Raw genomic sequence first — 22,941 nt, forward strand, 5'->3', positions numbered from 1 at the left:
AACAGCAGCAACTTCAAAGACATGTTATAGAATAAAATAAAAATAAAATAAATTAGCAACAAAAAGTAGTGTGCAAGAGATGTGATGTAGTAGTGTAAAAAAGAAAAACTGTAGTAAACAGTAGCAGCAATTTCAGAGACCAAAGTTGTTGTTTTTTTTTGGGTGGGGGGGACAGAGAGGGGTGGATGGGAGATGGGAGAGAGGGGAAAGAGGGGGGCGCCAATGATCTTCCCAGCTGTGTTTTTCTGTTGTAGTCAGTGCAGCTCCCACCCCACACAGTGTTGCGTTTCGAACTGAAGGGCGGCAGCACTGGCGCAATCGCATAACTTTGGACAATGTAGTTCACATGTTCACAATTCCTTCACCGCTCCATTGTGAACATACTACACTTCCCAGCGTCCTTTGCGGTCGCCGGGGTCTGTTGTGATTCCTGCTCAGACGCGGCTAGTTCAAGTTGCCATAGTACGGAGAAGCTGATGCTTACTTTTCTGTGAGCTAACACTCGCAATATCTTCTTTTTTTAAGTATTTATAACGCATGCAAGTATTTCCTCTGTTTTAACACGTGGTGTTTTGTAGCTTTACGGTGCTATTTTAGAGCTAAATGAGTTGGCTAGCCTTGTGTTAGCTTGCTATCGTTCACAGTAGTTGCCACTTGTTGCTAGCCAGGAGGAGCATCACTCTCAACAATGTCCACGGCAGTGATTGATTGTGAGGGAGTCAGTGCATCCCAGGACAGTGCTTTCCTAATCAGAACGTTTGTTTTTGCCTCTGCGGCTTATTGACTCGACGATGAGGGAGCTCATATGTCAGTTTGCTATGATAAGTATGTATTGTAAAAAAAGATCAAGACTGTCCCACCCTGTTTGTTAATCTGATTAGTAAACAGTTAACGTCCTGCGTCGACGAAGCGAGGACACAACACTAACCGTCATTTTTGCCCAATCGGTCATTTTTTGTCACTACTCCTGCGAACCTGACTCAAACTATGGACACATCTAGCGGTTCGGATTCGTACGATAGGACCCGTGGACACAGGCATCGGGGGCGTGAAGCCCACCGCAGACCTGCCCGGGACAGGGGCAGAGCCAGTGGGAGCGGAGGTGGCGATCAAGCCGCAGACATCTCCGAGAAGATCAACACCCTGGCGAACACTTTAGAGGTACTCATTCATCCGACACAAAGTTAATCTTCTTAAAAATACTCTTAAAAGCAATCAATGTAGTGTATTCCACACTGATAAGGCATGTATTCATGCTGTGCCACAACACAACCTGATATTAGTACAGCTTCCCTATAACCAGTGCTCCACGATATTGAGGAAATAAAATGCAATAATATTGTTGAATATTGAAATTGCTATATGACCTGCAATACATAAACAAATAATTAACATTGTACTTCATTACTTACATAACTGTTACATTCAAATCATTATCAAAGGAGATCAACTTCCAAGAGTATCAACTGAGTCTCTCTCTCAGTACAGCGGAAGCACACACTGTAAGGAAAGTGAGACAGCTTCATACAGCAGCACTGTGGATAAAATGAAAAGTTTCAGGAAAAGATTCTACTGTTAAAAATAAAATGGAAAAAGTTCATGCTCAGTCAACAGCAATCAAGTACCCCCTGAACAGATGCTGGACTATGTGCCTGCATGTTCAATCACAAGTGCTGCTGTTTCCGTCACCACACAGCTCCAAGTTTCATCTGCAGTCTGGACAATAAAGCTACAATAAACAGATATGCAACACATAACCTACTTATCTCTCTCTAGGAATACTAGGAAAACCACAATGTTTTGGTAATTACTCAGAGGGCCTCTGGGAGTCATAGAGGCTTTATGTATATATTGTTAATGTTGTATTGCTTTGGGTTCACTGCTAACACAGACCCTGAGAAGTTTATGCAGACAATGAAAAAAACCTAAACATTTTATTGAACAAATGTAAAATTTTAATACCACACCCAAAACATTTAATTAATATAATTTAGTAAAATGTTCAATTGCTCCATTTGCACTATGTTTATCCTGAGACCTAAAAACTAGTAATAGAAATAAATAAATAAACATTTTCTTGGTTTCTATACAAAACATCCCTCCTACCTGGATTATTGATGTAAATAAAATTCTAAAAATAAATAAAATTGTAAAATAAAACTCGATTGTCAGAGGAATCCTCCACTCACCACTTCCATTTCCAAGCACATCAGGTAACTACAGTGGCCTTCACATACCATAAAGGATGTCATTCTTGCCTTGTAAGGTTCCACTTCAAAATGTGAAATGCATGCTCTATCTGGATTGTGTGCTCAGGGTGCTGTAGAAACATAGCAGCCACCTTAATGCAACAAACCTAAAGAAACCCTGCCTTTGGTACAAACACCAGCCATTTTTGTTTTTATTAAAGGGGACATATTATGCAAAATCAACTTTTTAACCATTTTAATACTGATATTTGGGACTCTGGGGGCCCTACCAGTCGCCAAAGTGTGGAAAAACAATACTCAGTCATGTTTTCGTGGTTCCGCTTAGTGTAAGTATAGGCGATAAAACGCTCGATGTTGAATTCCCTGCGCTTATGACGTCAGCATGCGCATTTCACCGCGAATGTTACCGCCCCACCAGTACGTTTACTTCGCAAGCTCCACCTTAGCTCCACCTTGTCCCTGCCAGAGTGCAGGCGAGGGAGGAAGAGCGGTATTATGTCAACGTGGCGGGACAAGTGTGCTGTTGGTGGCTGCACAGTGGAGCACAGTGTTTTACAGAGGATTTTATATATGAAGCTAATGTGCCGGATAAAGTCAGCAATCGTGTGTTCGTGTGTTCGCACCACTTCACATCAGACTGCGGCCAGCGGTTGCCGTATTTAGTCAGGGGACGTATTTCACCGACGTACAAACACACAAATTGTTAAGAAAAGATCACATAGAGCTCATAACTGACCATTCTGACACGTCCTAATTAAACATATTTGTTCAGTACGTCCTCCATGACCGGAGCACAGACTCAGTCTGATACAATCACATAAAGCAGCTGTTTATGCAGCTCGCCGCTGACGATCAGCGGTGCTGCACTCTCTGTGCAGCGGTGCTACACTCTCTGTGTCACCGATAGCCTAAACTGCCGCTGGCGATCGCTGATCGGCAGCGGCGCGCTGAATAAACTGTATGTTGCTGTATCAGACCGGAGACTGTCTGATACAGCGGTTGCGCGTTACACGGTGATCGCCAGCTCGCCGGAGCACCGGAGGTGGTCAGCGGTGGTGAGGTCTCCGGAGCACAGTCTCCGGTCTGATACAGCAACATACAGTTTATTCAGCGCGCCGCTGCCGATCAGCGGTGGCGCGTTACACGGTGATCGCCACCGCTGATCGCCAGCTCGCCGGAGCACCGGAGCTGGTCAGCGGTGGTGAGGTCTCCGGTCTGATACAGCAACATACAGTTTATGCAGCGCGCCGCTGGCGATCAGCGGTGGCGATCAGCTGATCGCCAGCGGCAGTTTAGGCTATCGGTGACACAGAGAGTGTAGCACCGCTGCACAGAGAGTGCAGCACCGCTGATCGTCAGCGGCGAGCTGCATAAACAGCTGCTTTATGTGATTGTATCAGACTGAGTCTGTGCTCCGGTCATGGAGGACGTACTGAACAAATATGTTTAATTAGGACGTGTCAGAATGGTCAGTTATGAGCTCTATGTGATCTTTTCTTAACAATGTGTGTGTTTGTACGTCGGTGAAATACGTCCCCTGACTAAATGCGGCGACCGCTGTTTGCAGTCTGATGTGAAGTGGTGCGAACACACGATCTGATACAGCAACATACAGTTAATTCAGCGCGCCGCTGGCGATCAGCGGTGGCGCGTTACACGGTGATCGCCACCGCTGATCGCCAGCTTGCCGGAGCACCGGAGCTGGTCAGCGGTGGTGAGGTCTCCGGAGCACAGTCTCCGGTCTGATACAGCAACATACAGTTTATTCAGCGCGCCGCTGGCGATCAGCGGTGGCGATCAGCGGTGCTGCACTCTCTGTGCAGCGGTGCTGCACTCTCTGTGTCACCGCTGATCTTCTGTTCCTAAGTGTTTTTAACTGATTTACAGTTGGACAGTGTTCGGCTCGATCCTTATGTAGGACGTCTCTTCCTGTGACGGCACTCTCGCTGACATGTTGATATTGTCAGAGAGCTAGTGGAGGGAGGGGGAGACGAATAGAGCTGTAAAGAGGACAAATCAGAAACCCCCTGGAAGAAGTGGGTGTGTGTTTGCCTGTGTCTCATTTGCATATAAAGGGACCTTGCACGAAAACCGAGCGTTCTGAAAGGGGCGGGTTTAGCAGGGTTATTGAACTACTATGATGCTTCATCCTTATGGTATTTTGACCAAGGCATGTCACTGACATGTTCATTAGGACACCAGGGAACTATTTTAATGGGGGAAATAGGGTATAATATGTCCCCTTTAAGTGATTTTACACTAGTATAAACATACTTATGGGTAGCATATTCAATTTCTGTGAATAAATCCTCTCTTATGTCATTAAACAAATGTAATTTAAATCCAGCTACAATGTCTCTCATTGCAATTTTCTAACCAATTCTTTATTAATTTCTCTGCCCCTTTAAGTAGTTGTGGTATGATGGTGTTGCAGTTATCTACCTTTTATGGAATGTTCTTGGCCAAATAAAACTAGCACGAGGAACAATAACCATTCATTTCAAGCAGTGTATGCCATGTGTATATATCTTTTGAGATTTTCCTTTAATATTTGATAATCAGTAGCTGTTTTCTCTGTCAGGACACCAGTAGAAACTTGACTAAAGTAGACCGGATGCTGGGGCAGTACAGGGACCACACTGATGATCAGGCTGAGGCCATGGCACTGGTGAGAAACCTGCTCTATTGTGTATTTACATATGGTTTGATGCTGCTTTTGTTACTACATATGCAGCCATGTTTAGATGCCAGATTTGCTTCAAATGCTTGTTGTCAGTGCTTTTAAAAATCTTGACACTGGATATGTATTGTAGATGTTTCGTTAGTGAAACACAGATTTTGTTTTGCTTAAAGTAAGTTCATGTTATGTTTAATTTAATTTAATTTAATTTAATTTAATTTAATTTAATTTAATTTAATTTAATTTAATTTAATTTAATTTAATGTAGAGTTCTTATTCAAAATACAATTTTTCCGGCTTTTGTGTTGAAAAAACTAAATACTGAATATCCTCACTTTGATATCTCACCCTCTCTTGCACTCGTTTCTTGCCATCTCACTTCCTGTAGTTATGCACAAACTTCAGCCATGAAAAATTGAGTGCAAATACAGTGTGTGTTTTCCATGAAGGGACTTGTCAGAATTTTGCTTAGAGCAGTACATCTCATAAAATATGATGAGTACTTCTGAAAAAACCCTGCTCAAAATACTATTTAACAAGTGAACTTACAGTTAATTATCATATTGTTTATTCAACATGCAGTTTTTGTTTATTTTTTACCCTCTAGTCCTCATCTGCAGGGGTGTTATTTTATTCAGGAGCTGTATTTTATTTTCTGTTTTCTTGGTTAATTCATCATTTTTTTTCCTGCACTAGCTCAGAGAAAACTTGGAGGAGTCGATCAATCAGCTGCAAACCCAGAGGCTGAGCAGATCCAATGGTGCTCGGAGTGCTTCTGCATCAGCCTCCACACTACATACCAGTGAGCTGGAGGGCGGCTCTGGGTCAGGTATAGTGACACAAAAAGGCTTTTGCTAACTGTATTGCACCTTTTTAGTGAAGTTTGCTGTGTTGTGTTTGGTTGAACAGACATTTATCAAAGTGGCCACCAGCATTCAGAAGCTCTGGTACCTGCTTTGATTTATTGTAACTTTTGTTTGTCTGTAATTGAAGAAGGCCACCGTTTCTACCCCACATCTCCACTGAAGGACTACACTGGCACTGCCACAAGAAGGCCGAGGTCACAGTCTGTTGGTGTTCGCTTCAACGATGTCAGCATGGCAGAAGAAGATGTAAGTGATGCAACACACCAATGTAACCACATGTGACTTTCTCCTTATTTGAGAAAGTTGACATAATGTAAAGAGCTTTGATAAGTCTTGCATGTGTCCTATATTTTGTATTTACTGTGTACCTGTGGTCTTAAACAGATTCACTCTTTGCATCAATCATTGAGGGATCTTCGTTGTGACCAGCAGAGACTGTCTGAAGACCTGGACAAAGAAGTCTTCAAGAGGAATAGGTATCTGAGAGCCTGAGCATCAGTCACCGTTTTTTTTTTCATCAGTCACTATTTTTCTGTTTTAAGGACTGAATAAAAGCTACTTTTTTGCAGTTGTTTATCAGAAAACAGTCTTTTGGCAACAGAATAAAATGGCAGAAATTAATTATTTTGTTTAGATGCCGCCATAATGAAAATGTATCTCTTTTTGTATTTATTTTGCATTTTAAGTGGATAAATTAGTGTTTGTAAGACTACCTTTCCATTATATTTTATTAGAATTAAACGCTAAATTACATTTCTGTCTGCCTGTTTTAAATTGCCAATTACCAACAGTTTGGGTAAGGATAAGGCTTACTAATTTAGTACATACTGATTTAGAATAAATCACAAAGTGTAAGTGGACTCGCAGCATATCCCCACAATTAAAACAGTATTCTGCATTATTTTGTACACCAACTCAAAGTCCTGCCTCAGGTTTGGAGCAGTGCAGGTTATTGATCTCATATTGTACTTTCCATATCCACTGTTTATAAATAGGTTTTGCTTGCTTTGAAAAGAAATGCATGGATTTCAGATTTCTTGATATGTTATTTATGAGGAAATAATAAAGGTATCGCAGGAAACTTAAAGAGATCCAACAGCAAAAAACACTTTCTCGGGAACATGCCTTAATATTTGACATTTTGAAGATATTAAAAAAGGCTCTCTGTCCTTGGGCTGCTGACAAGGCCATATTACATATAACGTTTGAAGCTGCATGATTATTTTTAGTTGCGTGTGCATTCTGATGTCTTGGAGTAGGGTTTTTCAAAACCGCTGAGAACTGCTGTGTGAATATCTCCAGGCTGCTGAATGGTTTATTTCTCATAGGTCTGATATTGACACCAGGCGAGCGATGGAGAGGCTCACAGGGCATGTGGCTACTTCCCAAAGACAAGACACGGTGAGTTGTGTATTTCATTACAAATTTATTTTTGGCAGTGTGTCACGAAAGGTGGACACAGTGTGACTTTAAAGAGCTCTCTTCACAGTGATTTGATGGATGGAAGTACAAAGCATGGTGCATGCAGCTTTTTAAAATAAAAGACTGCTTCACACCAACTTCTTCCTTTTTCACAAAACTTTAACTTGTGTGTGTATATATATATATATATATATACGTATATATATACATGTATATGTATGTGTGTATATATGTGTATATATATATATATATGTGTATATATATATATATGTGTGTGTGTGTGTGTGTGTGTGTGTGTATATATGTATGTATGTACTTATATATACTTCCCGATGAGACCCAGACATTTTGCATATGGTTCTTAAATATATCTTTGTCACCCACGCTTGTCATATACTGGTGCCATTACCCCACCACTGTTGTTTGTGGGAATTGAGGCGTCCCTTCGTCTGACTGTCTGCAGGTGTCGTCTCGCGTGGAGCGGCGTCTGCAGGAGCTCGAGAGAGAGATGCACAGCGAGGAGAGGAGCATGGAGCGAGAAAGAAGGCCCGAGCCGCGGGTGGCCTTGTCTGACGAGCTGCAGGAGGTAACACTCTATGCCACCACGCGTCTACAGAGATCCCTCCATCCCACACCTCCCTGTTGACACGCTCAAGTTCACTCACATACATAAATAAAACCAAAAACATTGAAGAGAAAATATGAAACCACATAAATTCAGTGGACAGGGAAGATAGAAACAAATGTTTTTATTTAGGATATCAAATACACAAGGGATGGCCAGAATTTCACAAATTAATGCAAAATAGTGGTTCAGTAAGCAAGAAGCCAGGACATGTATACATGAATACACTTGAATACACTTTTTTTTAAATAAATATGCCGGTACTATTTCCAATAATATAATAGATAATCAGTGTCTGTTAGTTCATTAGGGATTTCAAGTTTCCAGCAGCAAAGTATCATCAGTACCACAGCAGAACATGGAAGTAAAAAACACAGTAAATGACAAAAAGAAGTATTATGATGTATGGAAAAAAGCACCAAAAGAAAAAAAACTACTGATGATTATAAATTCTGTTAGTCATTAAGTGCAGGATTAAGAAAAGCCAATATTTCAACTTCTAGGCAAATGTTTCATTAGATGTATTATCCCGAATGATGCTACAAAGACAAAGGATAATTGGCCAAACATACTCATACTTTCTGGTGTGATTTCACCAACAGCTGTACTTGTAGAGCAGCTTTTTTGAAAGTTGATTTAAAAATGAAAATATCAATCATGAAGCATTAAGTATTCATTTGGTCTTTGTTTTCAAAGTTGGAGTGCATTTTGTCTGATGAAGGTCATTCCACAGGTGTGAGACTGAGTTTCAAGTGTAATGAAATCATTGCATTCAGTAAAATGTGTTGAATATAACTTTGATGCATGACCATGCAGCATTCATGGTCCCCAAAGGATGAAATGTTTCATGATCCTCAGACTTAGTGTCTGGTTACCACAATATCAAAATTTTACACAAAAGGATAATTTTATTAATATTCTTAACAGTTACAGAGAACTGCTCTTTGCTCTCTGCTGTCTCAGTAAGCAATGTGCTAACAACAACAGCAATAATGCATTTTATTTAAATAACTGTTAAAAGGTTCTCAAAGGCAGTTTACAATATCAAAAACAATTGCATTTACTATCTACACTGCCTGGTTGCTGGACAGGAAACATCAGCTAACTATGTCAGTCAGAAAGACGCTGCATGTGCTCTGATTTTTGGCACTTTGCAGCAGGTCTAATCAAGGACTAAGGAGTAATTGAGTAATGTCAAGGGACATTAAGTCAGTAGGACATTTACACTATTTTTCAAACCTCAAGTTTATAATAGTTTATTGTTACTGTTCTGGTTGCCAGCTTTGGTACCAATACATTGAAATGATGGCTGAAATATTTTTGATGTGAAAGGTTATTATTCAGAACAGATACCAGCCAAATTCACTAACTTGATCAGTGTGATTAGTAATCTTCCACACAGTTGGGTACAGTGATTTATTACTGTGGTATTATCCATTACATCATCTTGAATACAGTCAGAATATGGAACAAAAATAAAGCACTGAGTCATTGTCTCACTGAAGGGTTTTCTCTCTAATGCACTGCCATCTTCTTTCATTCCCTGTTGTGTCACCCGGTCCTCTTGCTCTGCTTCATCATGAGGCTATAAAGTACTCCTAGGGAATTGCTGTGATGCAGTACAAATGGTTGCTGGGCATTCACTGTGTGATTTTCCTTGTCTTTTTCTTTTTTTTTTCCTTCATTTTAGGCACATATCTGCCTAAAAGCATTAACAAATGAGAGTGCTCTCACTGGTTGCAGCCTCGTGGTGTAGGCTCATTGAGAGATGCACATCTGTCAGTTTGGAACACATTGGCTTGTATTATTGCTTGCATACATTTATTTCTTCAATTTAGTTACAAGAGTGATTCACATTATGTATCATCAGCATAATGTTTGTTCATTTTAAATAACTGAATATTTATATCTGGGTTACTTGTGTGGAGGACAGTGTTTTATGAGCTAATCAGTGTCTTGGCATCAGTCTCTTTTAATCAATCATGTCTGCTGCAATTTAACTTTAGACCACAGAGGGGCACTGTGGAGCTGTACCCAGATTGATAACCCTCTCCAGATAGACTTTTCAACACACTGTGTAATGATGGTGGCTACCAATTCATTTGCATCCCACTCCTCTGTAGTGCCCTAATGGGACACCAGCAGGACCTGGGGCGATGGGAAATAATGCATTTGTCCAAAAATTAAGGGTAAATAAACAAGCATGAGGAAATGAAGAGGAAAATAATCTCTTTTACTACTAAAGAGCAGGAGAGGAGGGAGAGCAGAGGGCACATTTATTCCCCACCGATGGACCCGCTGTGATGTGAATCAAATAGATGATGAGTCACTTGGGTAGCTGTTATTGCTAGCAGCCGGCAATTCATCACCACAGCCTGCTCAGAATGAGTTGGATTGAGTGGGATCTAAGCTCATGTACAAATCAAACCGTAAAGCCAGTTTCAGGTTCCAGGAAGTAGAGACAGGGTACACTGTGATGCAACAGCACCTCTGATGTTGCATCCCTACAGTTCTCGTACATGTGTGAGCTCCTAATAACAAATGCTGTATCCTGTGTTTTGTTTTTTTGCTTGTGTTTTGTAGACTTTAGGGAGGCGCCAAGTCCAAGCCCATGAGAGAGAGGCCATTACAGCCAGGTTATTGAAAGCAGAGAAAGAGAAGTCCAAGGTAAATTGATTTGTTCTTAAAACTGTAGGGTCTAACTTGCGTTCAAACCATTGTGCGATGAGTTCACACAATTCTGAGTAAGTCTTATCAGCTCCACATGAGTCTCACTGTGTTTGTCAGGGCTGTTATGTTTAGATCTTCTGCCACCTGGCAACATTCCCACGCTGCGCACAGGAAGTGATTTATTTTATGTTTAGACAGACCGAGGGAACAGCAACATTGTGCTGGTTAAGAGCCGCCACAAAAAGTTTCAGAAGTGAATTCTGCTGCTCAAAAAACCTGGTGGTTCAGCAATTTGATGGAATAAATACTTGCCACCACCCTCCTTATTTGCTCTGCCACTGTATACACACAAACACAGTGTGTGTATACAGTGGCAGAGCAAATAAGGAGGGTGGTGGCAGACAGGTCTGATAGTATTGCTTGACAGAGCCGGTTTTCAGATGAAAGACGCTCCATTCAAATAACGTTTAAAAGAGTGTTTGTTTATTGGACTAAAACACTGTTTGTGATACATAATAACTACACTTTAAAAGTTTGACATATAGGTTCTTAATATATGAGCTGGATATTACATTGAATTAATTTAATTCTTTCATACCGGTAATTTGGGGCCACACGGTGGTGTAGTGGTTAGCACTCTCGCCTTGCAGCGAGAAGACCCGGGTTCGAGCCCCGGTTGGAACAAGGGCCTTTCTGCATGGAGTTTGCATGTTCTCCCCGTGTGTGCGTGGGTTCTCTCCGGGTACTCCGGCTTCCTCCCACAGTCCAAAAACATGCAATGTGGGGATAGGTAAATTGGACACTCCAAATTGACCATAGGAGTGAGTGTGAGAGTGAATGGTTGTTTGTCTCTATCTGTGTGTGGCCCTGCGATGGACTGGCGAACTGTCCAGGGTGTACCCCGCCTATCGCCCGATGTAGCTGAGATTGGCACAGCACCCCCCGCGACCCTCTGGTGGAGGATAAAGCGGTAGATGATGACTGACTGACTGATATCGGTAATTTGGCTTTATACAGCAGTCCAATTTGCAATACTTGAGAGTCATTATTTGTTGCAGTTGAGCAGATATGTCAGACCAAAGCAAAAGCTATTTCCGACGGCTAATGCCAGTTAGCTGTTTTTTACCAAGGAAAACCGTAATGAATGAAAACTCACTGTATTCATCATGTTACTTACATGTCCAGGAAGTGAAGGGCCAGCATCTAGTCACTTTGGAGCCCTTTTGTATATCATGGAAATGCCATACCATTATTAACCCTTGTAGTCACTTAACAAGCTTTTTGTGGATGTAAATCTGGAGTGTTGCCTTTAGCTGACACTGACCTACTTACTGCTGCTTCCGAGCGACTCGTTTCTCGCTGTGTCTCTTGTTACGGCCGAGTGAAAGTTGTGCACTCGTTATACATACAGAGTGTGACGTTGTCTGTGGTGCTCAAATGTAACTGCCTAACTGGCTCCCAAAACAGAGAGTCTAACAACAAGACACAGCGAAGGAGTGTGACATCACTCTCTGTTCATAATATTAGTGCTGTGCTGAATATTCACATAGGTCATTGCGTTTCTTGATATCTTCCCGATTGCTGTATATTTATCCTTTAAATTATACAATATCCTAAACTCCTAGTTCATAATTGTGTTACACATAATAAAATATACAGTACATGTTCCTCATTCTATTTCAAGTATTTTAAGACATCAATTATGTACGTGTCTATTGTTGTGTTTTCTGACCTTCCTGTTGTCTCCTCAGATGGAGCAGGATCTGGAGAGAGCTCGCAGGCTTTTAGATCAGTCAGAAGACAGCAGAGAGTCACTAGTTCAGCAGGTTTGTTTGTGGGTTCTGCACCTGATTGTAAATAAAGACATTCAGTAAACCTCTGTGAGGAACTACAAAGAGAATTTTCAGAAATTGGCCTGTGTTGTTGTTTTAGTTGTCAGACACAGTCATACGTGATTCTCTGTGTGATCTTCAGGTGGAGGACATGCGTGGTGAACTGCTGAGGACGAGGAACGATAACACTGAGCTTCAGAGGGCCCGGGTTGAAACTTCCAAGGCTACTGCTCACGCACACGGCAGCCATACTGAAAGATTGGAGGGAAGAGGTGGACTAAGAGGGCAAGGTACTGAATTTACCTATGGACTCAAGAGTTGAGGAAAGGAATATAAACATGACAGAAAGGACTGGGATGTAGGTAAAATTGACAACTGTGTAACCTGTGAAGAAGCTGCCTATCTTTGTTATTCTTAATCAAAATACCGTTACAGAACGGTGGGGAAAAGAGTAAATGCAGGACTATAAGGGAGAGCCCGGAGATCAGATAAAGGGATAGCAAGGATAATGACAGTGAAAGGACATTGTAAAATTGTAAATCTTATCTCCCTGTACTTAACATTTTTTTGTAAAGATGTTGCTTTTAGGACAACAATTAGTGTTTTCGAAGCCAAGCCACCTCCATGTGAGTGAGGATGATCCACGTTTAACTATTAAATCTAACAACGTCGATTCCGAGGCTGGTAGAGATTGTGTTTTGTGCAAAATGATTTCGACATACTCTGATATTGTGATTTCGCACATCATTAAAACAACAATTAAGATACTATCGTAGACGATATATATCACACCCCCCAAAAAATCTTTCCCTTATATATTTCCATTGATATAACGTATGTTATGAATCATATAAAGATTGAACTGAATAATAACTCAATTTATAGTCTGTTCACATATATAAGATCTTAGTCAACCTCAAGTGAACTGACTGACCATGAACAATGCATGTAAGCCTCCAAAATATTAAAGAAGGGGCCATAAAATTCAGGGGCATATGGTGAAGATGATTCAAAATTCAGATCTGCTTAAATATTCATCTTTACTTGAAAAATGTTGCCTGGGCTTGATTTATTTTTAAGATGCTGAATATTTCCTCCAGGTTGTTGTTATCATGGAGCAGATGCACTGACATGTTTGTGCTTTTTACTTTACAAATAAATTCATTTCAATATGCTCCTGGAAACTGTGCATGGTTAAAACCGCACACTGTCTTCAGTCCTGCTGCAGGAGTGCAAACACTCCTGCTTTCTTTTGCCCGAAGGTGGCAGGTTCAAGGATAAGGAAAAGGAAGTCCACTCTGTAAGAGTGTGGCTTGAGTCACATTTTTGTGACTGTAGTGAACCAATTCTGATGCAGTTATGAAAAGCTGATGCTACACAGAGTTTGTGTAACCCTGTTCCTGGCAAGTAGATTGTTACCATGGTTACTGCTTATATTGTTTACAGACAAGTGCAGTGTGAATGTCGGTCAATACAAACACAGATGAGAAATAAAAAACAATATATTTGTGCTAAACACATTACATGTCATTCTCAGACTGGCCCAGCCAGTGTGACTGAAGTTAAACCCAAAAACAGAACGCAGTCTGAGCGATCAGGTTCTGCAGAGAGGGTCAGATTTGGGCCTAACCTTCGGCTGCATAATATGGTTGACTGTGGTGACATGTGGCGGATTAACTGCAAGCTTGGCAAAACCAACATAAAATGTAATCTATTGATGTGTCCACCTACAGTGGTCAGTTTTGAACATCAACCTACTTCTGTGTTTGTGTTTATGCGTGTGCACCTATATGTGTTAGATCGTTCGGACCTAGAAAAAGAAGTGGCGGAGTTGCGAATCCAGCTGTGCAAGGCCTCTGTTGTCGGTGAGGTTGAGGAACTGAAGAGAGCATTGGAGCGCAAGGAGAAGGAACGGGTCAAACTTGGCTTTCAGGTGGAGGTGTGTGTGTATGTCTGAGACAGAGAGAAATAGTGTAATATGATAATTTGTTATATTGTATTTTGAATTTAATATTCGTACATTTTATTTGTTTGGTGGCTTTAGCAAATGCTCATTGTCACTTCATTTAGTTGTGTTTGTTTTCTACTCACCCATTCATTTGCAATGTTGATTAAATGGGAAATATTTAGGATCTCTCAACTGAAACATAAACATGCTTTTGACTTCGCCACAAGAGTGGCATTCCCACACTGAGCAGGGTTGTTTCAGTTGGTAGGGCGCCGTTCATCCGTGGTGGCATCCTCCACCAAATCCATGCCACTTGAAAATTGTCAGATGAAGTGACAGTTGGAATCAGAGATCACAAGACAACTGGCAGTCCTTTATCCCTAAAAATAAAACAACAACACATCTCCTTGCCGAGCTGGACTATTCAAGGCTACGGTTGGGTATCAGTGTAAAGTTAGGAGGAATCACTAAACTTGAAACCTGGGCACACTCATCTAATCTCTAATGTTTCACTGAAAATGTGTTAAAACTCCCACACTCCCCCTTATTGTTATGTAGGTGTTAAAAGATGAAGTGGGTGTTAGCATGTATCACCAGAGGGCTTGTCATATGGTTATTATGTCTGGTTGAAAATAGTTGTCTGAAATGTTTCATTTTCATGGTAAATGAGCAAAAATGTAGTATAATGAGGAGAATGAGTAGAAAGATTAAATTTCTCAGTGACTGAATTCATATACAGCTTAATAGGTCTATGACTAATCAGGCTATAAGTTATTATTCCTAACTGACAGTCTTATTCAGTATCATACCACAATGGTACCATGGTAACCTTATTCGCCCTTAGTTTAGACTTCAATCAAACTCGAAACTTCAAAGTGACTTTCTTGTGGATATGAAGCTAATCCAGTGCAGCTCTCCTCTCAGACTTCACTTCAGCGTGGTAGATAATCCAATTGTAAGCAGAATGTAAACACAGTCTCAACCTTCTTTTGACCTTTTAGTCTTTGTCTGCTCTCTTCTTTTCGCTCGCTCTAATACAACCTTACTGTTTATCTTTTCTTAAAATCGATCAAGCCTTTTTTTATCGTCTGCTGTTTCTTCTGCCATTGTCCGTAACCCATTCCTCCAAACCCACATGTCCCCTTTTCTCTCCCTTCTGATTTTTTTCCCCACCCATAAACCATTGTGCTAATACAAGTACACGCACATGTCCTTGACCTTTCTCTTTTCTGTGCACCAGGAATTATCATCAGACCTGGCGCGACGGGAGCAACAGCAGCTACGAATGCTGGAACAGTTAAGGGAGATACAGGTATTTTTTTGTCCCTGTTTCAGCAAGGCATTGGTGATTTAAAACAAGTAGTTATTTTTGCTGGTGATAATTTGAATTATGCTGCACTCAGTGGCTTGTCTGGGCCTCAACTTCTCACAATTACAATTTTAAAGAACTGAAAAACTAAAGTTGCATTTAATGAGGTCTTTCAGAGTAAGACATTAAAGAGACACCCCATCATTAAAACGTTTGATTCTCATTATAAAGTATGAATATACCTGTTATTGATACATTCAGTCATTCCTTCCAGAGCCGGGGGCAGGCGGAGAGGAGGGACATGGAGGCTTTACTGCAGGAGAGTGCAAGGAGCAAAGATGAATTGAAGACCAGGGCCCAGGAGGCTGTGCGCCAGTGGAGGGCAAAGTGCAAGAGAATGCAAAAGGAGCTGGAGGAGGCAAAGGCCCAGGTTCAGTTCCATACTGACAAGGCCTCGCAGGTTAGTTGAGATGCATTCATTACAGTGGTTTTGACACCATAGCCAGAAGTAGCTTCTGTATAACTGCTGCTAACTGCTGATCGCAGTTTTTACTGTGGGGAAAAAAAAATTCCATCTAAGCAACTCACTGGAAGTCTGATGTGACCTATTCTACTTTATAAAAATATATTAATACAATAGCAAGATACAAGATATATGATATTTTGCTGCATATTATATTAAGGAGTGAAGTACATTACTAACATAAATTATTTGCCATTGTTAGCTCTACATTTTAACTATTTATACACCTGAAATTCAGTCCACTATTTTATATAATGTACTATCCTATTAAAACATTAAGGTAGACTCTTCTGTAGCTTTTTCAGACTTTAAAATAAACCTGATGACATGAACTGGAATATTTTTTATTACTTTCTTTTGTGATACATTGGTATTAAATGTTAGTATTTATGTTAAAACATGTAGGTGGGGACTTGCAACTATTAACTGATTTCACAATTAACTGTGCAAAAAAACAAAACGTGTTGGTTGTTTAGCTGTTAAGGCTCAGCTACACCAAGTGTTTCTGGTTACACTCTCAAAATGGAGAGTGAATTACATGGCCACAGAATGACACAGTTAACACTTGCCACCTGCCACCTGACATCAACAGCTACATTAGTTAAACAATGGCCCAAGTTGCTAAATGAAGCACTGAGCACGCAAAGTATTGAATCAATCATAAACCTGTCATCTGCAGTCTCAGTGTAGTAGCAGTGATTGAAGAGTTTTTTTTTTGGACACTTTCCAAAATATTATGTAATTCACAATAAAGTAGGGTTGAAAAATAACAATTCATTATAATCATAAAACAGTGTTTTTCTCCTCGAAATCTATAATCATTGCGTCCCTAGCGACAGGCAAGGCAGAATGCTTAGTCAAAAGTGTTGGACCACTTCAGGTTTTACAAGAGTGATGGGACAAACAAAAACAATAAAGAAAACTCAATCTGCAAGAATTCTCTCTCATAAAAGTAAAGTACATGAGCAAGGCAATGAGCCTGCATAGTCCACTGTTTTTGTCATTATCACTTATTTACAAAGATCTTTGCTCATACATTGATTGTTACTAAGTAGAAGTTCTGAAATGTGCCCAGTTTCACAAAAAACTGGTTGGTTAGACTTTTTAAGCACCTCATTGCATAGGTTTTACCTTTGCCTGAATTTGCTTGCTGCAGTGAAAGAGCCAAAATACACAAGGTTGCTGCAGATGGATGCACAATTAATGATTCTAACCATTCAGCCATTGCATCACTGTGCATTTATGCATTACTTAAACTTTTAGTTTCCATAAACATAATTTTCACAGTACTTTCTCAAGACCTTTTAACCCCATATCTGTTCTGCCTTTTGTTCATTTATAGTTAGTTTTTGTTTTTTTTATACAATGGAAAGATGCCACACATAGTATATGCATGTGTGTGGTCTAGTGACTCTATGAACTTGGTAGAGCATGTTTCATCTCGGTTGTCCAGTTCCGTGAAATGAACGCCACAATGCAGTGAATACATAATATCAATATACAGCGCCTGCTCTTTGCCTTTTTGGTGGTAACTTTTCTCCTTCGCTTACACAGATAGCCTGATGTTTTGTGGACGATTGTCTTACAACATATCTGGTGTCACAGAATCAATTCATGAGCAACCTATTGTGATCGCATCATAGTCTGTGATTACTGTGATTCCCACACCTGTTATTTTTGCTTGAACCGGACACCTTTTTAAACGGGAAATTTGTTTTATAGACTGAAGGTATGGGGTTTGAAAACGGGAGGCAGAGAGATATCAGAAATGGTATTGAATTGCATTGTGGGAAGTTTAGGATCCTAATAAAATAATAGTCAGGGGTATATGTCAGGAAGTTAAATAAAGGTGGCTACAGCTCTACTGAGGTCAGGTGTGTCGGATAATTACTTTCCCAGTATATTGTATTTTTAGACTACTTGCTTAGCACTGATGATGCTGCGCTGTCCATGGTGCTGAATAGGATTGGATGAGATCTATATAGAAAAAAAAAACTGTAGCAGGAACAATAAAATTAGACTGTGTGTGGCAAGGACACACTGGCGGCTGCCCATCTCTGATGCACAACAAACAGTGTATCAAATGCACAATGTAAAAACATAAACATCTGACACCAGTCATGCATAACTGTGATTATTATTATTATACACTGGCTGGAGCTGAACCATCACAGAATTGCCAATGAAATCCTCTTAGTCATCAGATCCTCCTGTTGAAAAGTTTTAGAAATTCTCTTGAGTTTTTGCAGAATCAACAGAATCCACTACCAAGTTATTGACTGTGTATAAGTTGACACTGTTGAGCAACTGCAGCACAAATGTGAGTCCACTTAACTACTCGCCGACATCAGGCAGCTCTGTCTCAAACGTTCTGGCAGCGAGTCACCTGGCTGCACTTTTAACAACAATTGAACTTCACACTCTCTACACTGCATTTTCTTAGCAGTGGTCTCTACCTCGCGCTTGACTGCTTTGACTTTGACAGCACATTCTAAAAAGTGAAGTAATCAATAAAGTTTGTACTGGAATGCGTTTCTCAACCCCAGTAGCAGAGTAATGTCCAGTGCCACCTCAGGGGGTGAGGCAAAAATAAAATTCATAGCAGCCAAACTCTCCCTGTAGTTTGGGGAAAAAACACTGATGTCAGGGTGCATCAGTGGATGTAGAAGTCAGGTTCCTACAATTCACATGTTTTTGTAGCTCTGTGTAGCTATGCTGTAGTTTTTTCTTATAGTAGTGAAATGCTTGCCATAATGGTCATGATCTAAGCTTCTATGGACAAGCTTAGATCTCATGACGTTATTTCAAAGAAATAAAAACATTACAAAGCTCAAACATCACTGGGGAAATACAGATTTTTCTGCTCCAAGGCCTTGATTACCTTTTATAGCTGAAATGGACTTGGATATGAGCAAACGTAGTATCCTCTATACTGTTTGAACACATTATATAAATGTATTTCTTGTGCGGTCTACATTGTATGGCTACATGCAGCCCTCTAATGATGAAGGGATGGAAACTGGTCTCTGTTTCAAATAGTGACAATGCTATTCAGAGCGACTGAACACCCATGAAAACATACTAGTAATAATCACGTTTTTTTTATTGATGTTGCTTTTCAACCTAAACAAAGCAAAGAGGATGCATAGTCGTGCCTTGCTCTTTTAATTTGAATTCACACTTGTCTTAATAGCATACAGGATGTGGGATTTATATCAAAGTCAGATTAAAACCCCCTAAATAATGTATTGGTCCAAACATGAAGTCAAGTAGTTTGAGTACCCTCACCTGCTATGTTACAGCAGCTGTGCTTTAGTTGAATAATTAATGGCTGACTATGATGGTTAGCTGGAAAGTCACCTCCCAGTGATTTCCATCCCATTTGAACTGAGTGAGTCACCTCCAAAGTCACAGTCAGCAGTCTCGCGCCTCACAGAGAGACAGACGGACAGATTCCCACCTGGTATTCTCAACGTGACATGAATTCATTACAGAATAATTTCTGCCCCCTTAATGAATTAGGGGAGAGAATCAAGTGCTCAATTAAATGATTAGGTTCTGAGCTACAGCAAAGTCTTTGCAAATTCCAGTCAAAGCCAGAGTATTAGAAGCAATCTGCTTTGAACAGACCTGACCATTGTCCCTTATCAGGGAGCTGAGTGCTAGCATTTTCCTATCAGTGCAAGAGCTGGTTACTGCATATGTTCCTCTCCCTCTGTCTCTCTGTCACTCTTTCTCTCCCTCTCATCATTATTGTTAGAGCTCCTCTTTGTACACCATCTTCCTCCTCCTCTTCATTTGTCATTTTTCATTTCCTCTCACTCCTCCTCTCCCCCACTCTTGTGCTTTCTCTTGCTCCCCCTAGGCAACCAGGGAAAAGGAGAGCTCACAGGCCCAACTGAAGGCGCTGAGCCAGCAGATTGAGGCAGCCCGCAGAGAGCTCTCTGAAATCCTAGGTCGCCTGGCCCAGCGCGAGGAAGAACTCCATCGCAAGGACGTGGAACTGTCCGAGAGCCGCCAGCGGCAGTTGTCACTGGAGCAGGAAATTCGGGAGGTGTGGGAATGAGTATCCAGAAATAGTTTTTTTTTCCTTTCAATCACTAGGGAAGCAAAAAAAATAATTTCGCTCATAGGATGATAGACCATGGATTTACACTGAACAATGTATTTCTACTTTTTGTATTCTAAAACCCCAGTTCATTGATTCGAGACAAGTTAATCAGCTTTTCAAGGAAGACATCAATCACACTACTACCATAAACAGCACTATCTGGATGTTATTTAATGACGATAACAATTTAGTAAGAGTCAGCAAACACTGAAGTAGTGCCATTTGAAATGTATATCTGGCAAGATATGCATTTATTGTCCTTGTTTGTTGGTTACATTCACATCAATATTCCTAAATTGTCTAACCATTAACATGGCTGAACATTTGTAGAGGATTTTGTCTATTTCAGATTGAGGCTCTAAAAAAAAAGAGTATGTACAAAAGTCTTGAGCAACGAGTCCTAAAAGAGCTATTATAAGATCCTACTTGTAATCATAGGTAAGGGAGACTAAAGCTGCTCTAGAGGAAGAGACTCGACATCAGGCTACCATCCAAGCCAGACTAAGGGAAGAGAACCAGAAGCTGGAGGAACAAGTCAACACCCAAGCCCGTAGGTCTCAAAGAGAGAAGGACACACAGGCTGAGCTTCAGGCTGCCCTGAAGCAGATGACTGCAGCCCACACACAGCTAGCTCAGCGGCTAGCTGAGGAGGAGAGTTCCAGGAAGGAGCTCCAGAAAGGTGCTTCAGATTTCCAAATGAAGCTGACAGTGGCACAGAAGGAGCGGGCAGCACTGGGGCAACAGTTGCAGCTTGAGAGAGAGGTGCATCAGAAGGAACTGGACAACCTGAAGTCATTGATGGAAGACAACAGGGTGAAGAAAGATCGTGAAATGCAGGAACACCTGAAGGAGGCACAGGTAGATCCCTTTATTTCTCTATAAATAGAAATGGCAGTGAAAGGAAGATTTCCAGTTAGATGTCGCCAATCTCTAGTCTTATTGTTAAATATGTAGCAAGAGCCAGCACCTGGTTACTATAAAGACTGTTCCCAATGTCTTTACTGTTTTTTTGACATCTGGTCCCAAATAGTGTGCACATATTCCCTTTTTATGTAAATTATGCAAGACATCATTTGTTAATTGTGATTTGTTAATTAGTGAACTTAAGAGGTGCTGGTGTGTATTGTTGCATTTAAACAAAGCCAGTGTAGCTCTGATTCTAGGCTTTATGTTAAAGGTCCAGTGTTTTAGAATTATTGACATCTAATGGTGAGACTGCAGGCAGCAAGAAACAAAGGACTCCTCCACTTATCCCTACTTTTCCAAAGTGTGTAAACAACAATCTTTGACACTCTCTGAAAAATGTGACGGTGCAAGATGACAGCTTCCCAATCCGGGCCCCTGCCTAAAGTGCACATAAAAGGCTTATTCTAATGCCTCAAAAACCAAACTGTTTTTAATTTAAAGTAAAAAATAGACTCCTTAGTAGACTCAATTCCTGCCAATGTTACACAGTGGCCTTTAATCTAAGCTAACTGGCTGCTGGCTGCGGCTACATATTTAGGGTCCAGTTATGAGACTGAAATAAAATTTGTCATCTGTTCACTTAACTTTGTCAAAGAAGTCAAGGTCATAAGCCACCCAGAGATTTCCCTTCTTCATACCAGGGCATGGATCACAGAGTGCCTCAGTCGATTTGACCTAGAGTATTGCTGGCACTCACCTCAGGTTCAGCAAAGGGTAACATGCTTTAGCTGCTAAACATCTGGCATATTTCCGTCTCAGTGAGACTCAGACAAAATTCTCATTTAGAGTAGTTCTCCCCATTGGCCGTGGCGCTGTCATGAGAGTACGAGTGAATTGAGAATTGGTGAGCTCTTAATGGCGTGTGGTGCCCTGTGGATCCTCCCAGCCTTTTCCAAAGCTCCAAGCGTGAATATTTAAAAACTCCAATATCAGGCCTCAGAAGTCTCATCATGGCAATGGTGGAGATAGCAAACTCCTCTTGATTCACTCCAGCATCACCCTACCCCCACGATGAGTCCTCATGGGTACATTGTTTCTTAAGGGGCATGGACGTCTCCGATATGGTATGAGTTTAGCCCATTAGCCGCGCTGGATGGCATTAATATCTGACATAGCTCATTGTAATGGTGTCATTTGCGAGTGCAGTAAGGACAAGGGAATTTTTTTAAGTACTAGCCTACAGTTGTTGCAGATGTCTCCCGCCCAGTATTTATACAGCATTGCCAGAAGCATATTGTTATGATTTTGATATAGTCGTAAGGAAAAAAAAAGAAGCATTTTCTTGCCCTCTCTTTTGTTTTCTGGTCCACTTTATCTTCTCTTTTGTTGTCTGCCTCATTTAAATCCTTTCTTACTGGCTCCCACCAGTTCTAATTTTGGATTTTCAATCTTTTGTCTCACTTCTCTCTTCAAGCACTTCTGAGTTTCCTTTTTTTTTTTCTTTGTTTGTGTCACTCCTTATACTCCTAGTCATTGTTGTTCCTTCCATTTTCCTCCTACTGTAATTTTTAGCTGTGTGTAAAAATTCCATAATTGTAGACGGGAAGCTTTAATGTCTGAACTGACTTTGTCTGTGCAGGAATTAAGGTCTTGTTTTTAGCGAATTGACAATGGCATGTAACTATTTTTTTGACCCATTATGACTGTTGACTGCTCTGTGTTTGTGCAGCACAGAATGTTATGTCAGTCATGTCTGGGAAAACAAATGTTTAAACCCCATGACAAATTTGGAATGATATATTTATGATCTACAGAGTAGCATTTGTGTAAAGGGATTCT

The 22,941-nt window shown here is 40.7% G+C and overlaps 1 protein-coding gene across 7 annotated transcripts in view; it reads left to right on the forward strand.

Moving 5' to 3' along the window:
• Positions 1-403: 403 nt before the first annotated feature.
• LOC131444150 (centrosomal protein of 128 kDa) overlaps positions 404-22,941 on the forward strand; it is a 42,189-nt gene continuing 19,651 nt past the window's right edge. For 2 of the 7 annotated variants that reach the window (XM_058614327.1, XM_058614331.1), the window contains exons 1-16: positions 405-825; positions 1,002-1,161; positions 4,792-4,878; positions 5,587-5,719; positions 5,884-6,002; positions 6,141-6,232; positions 7,085-7,157; positions 7,642-7,764; positions 10,387-10,470; positions 12,225-12,299; positions 12,448-12,595; positions 14,105-14,244; positions 15,494-15,565; positions 15,837-16,022; positions 19,951-20,139; positions 20,635-21,054. In XM_058614327.1, coding sequence (XP_058470310.1) covers positions 806-825; positions 1,002-1,161; positions 4,792-4,878; positions 5,587-5,719; positions 5,884-6,002; positions 6,141-6,232; positions 7,085-7,157; positions 7,642-7,764; positions 10,387-10,470; positions 12,225-12,299; positions 12,448-12,595; positions 14,105-14,244; positions 15,494-15,565; positions 15,837-16,022; positions 19,951-20,139; positions 20,635-21,054 — 2,121 coding nt within the window. In that variant the 5' untranslated portion in view covers positions 405-805. Of the gene's footprint in view, positions 1,162-4,791; positions 4,879-5,586; positions 5,720-5,883; positions 6,003-6,140; positions 6,233-7,084; positions 7,158-7,641; positions 7,765-10,386; positions 10,471-12,224; positions 12,300-12,447; positions 12,596-14,104; positions 14,245-15,493; positions 15,566-15,836; positions 16,023-19,950; positions 20,140-20,634; positions 21,055-22,941 lie in introns of all 7 variants that reach the window. The other 5 variants (XR_009233692.1, XM_058614330.1, XM_058614328.1 and 2 more) reach the window with 5 other exon arrangements.

The sequence above is a fragment of the Solea solea genome, chromosome 17, assembly GCF_958295425.1.
Source record: "Solea solea chromosome 17, fSolSol10.1, whole genome shotgun sequence".
Lineage (NCBI taxonomy): Eukaryota > Metazoa > Chordata > Actinopteri > Pleuronectiformes > Soleidae > Solea > Solea solea.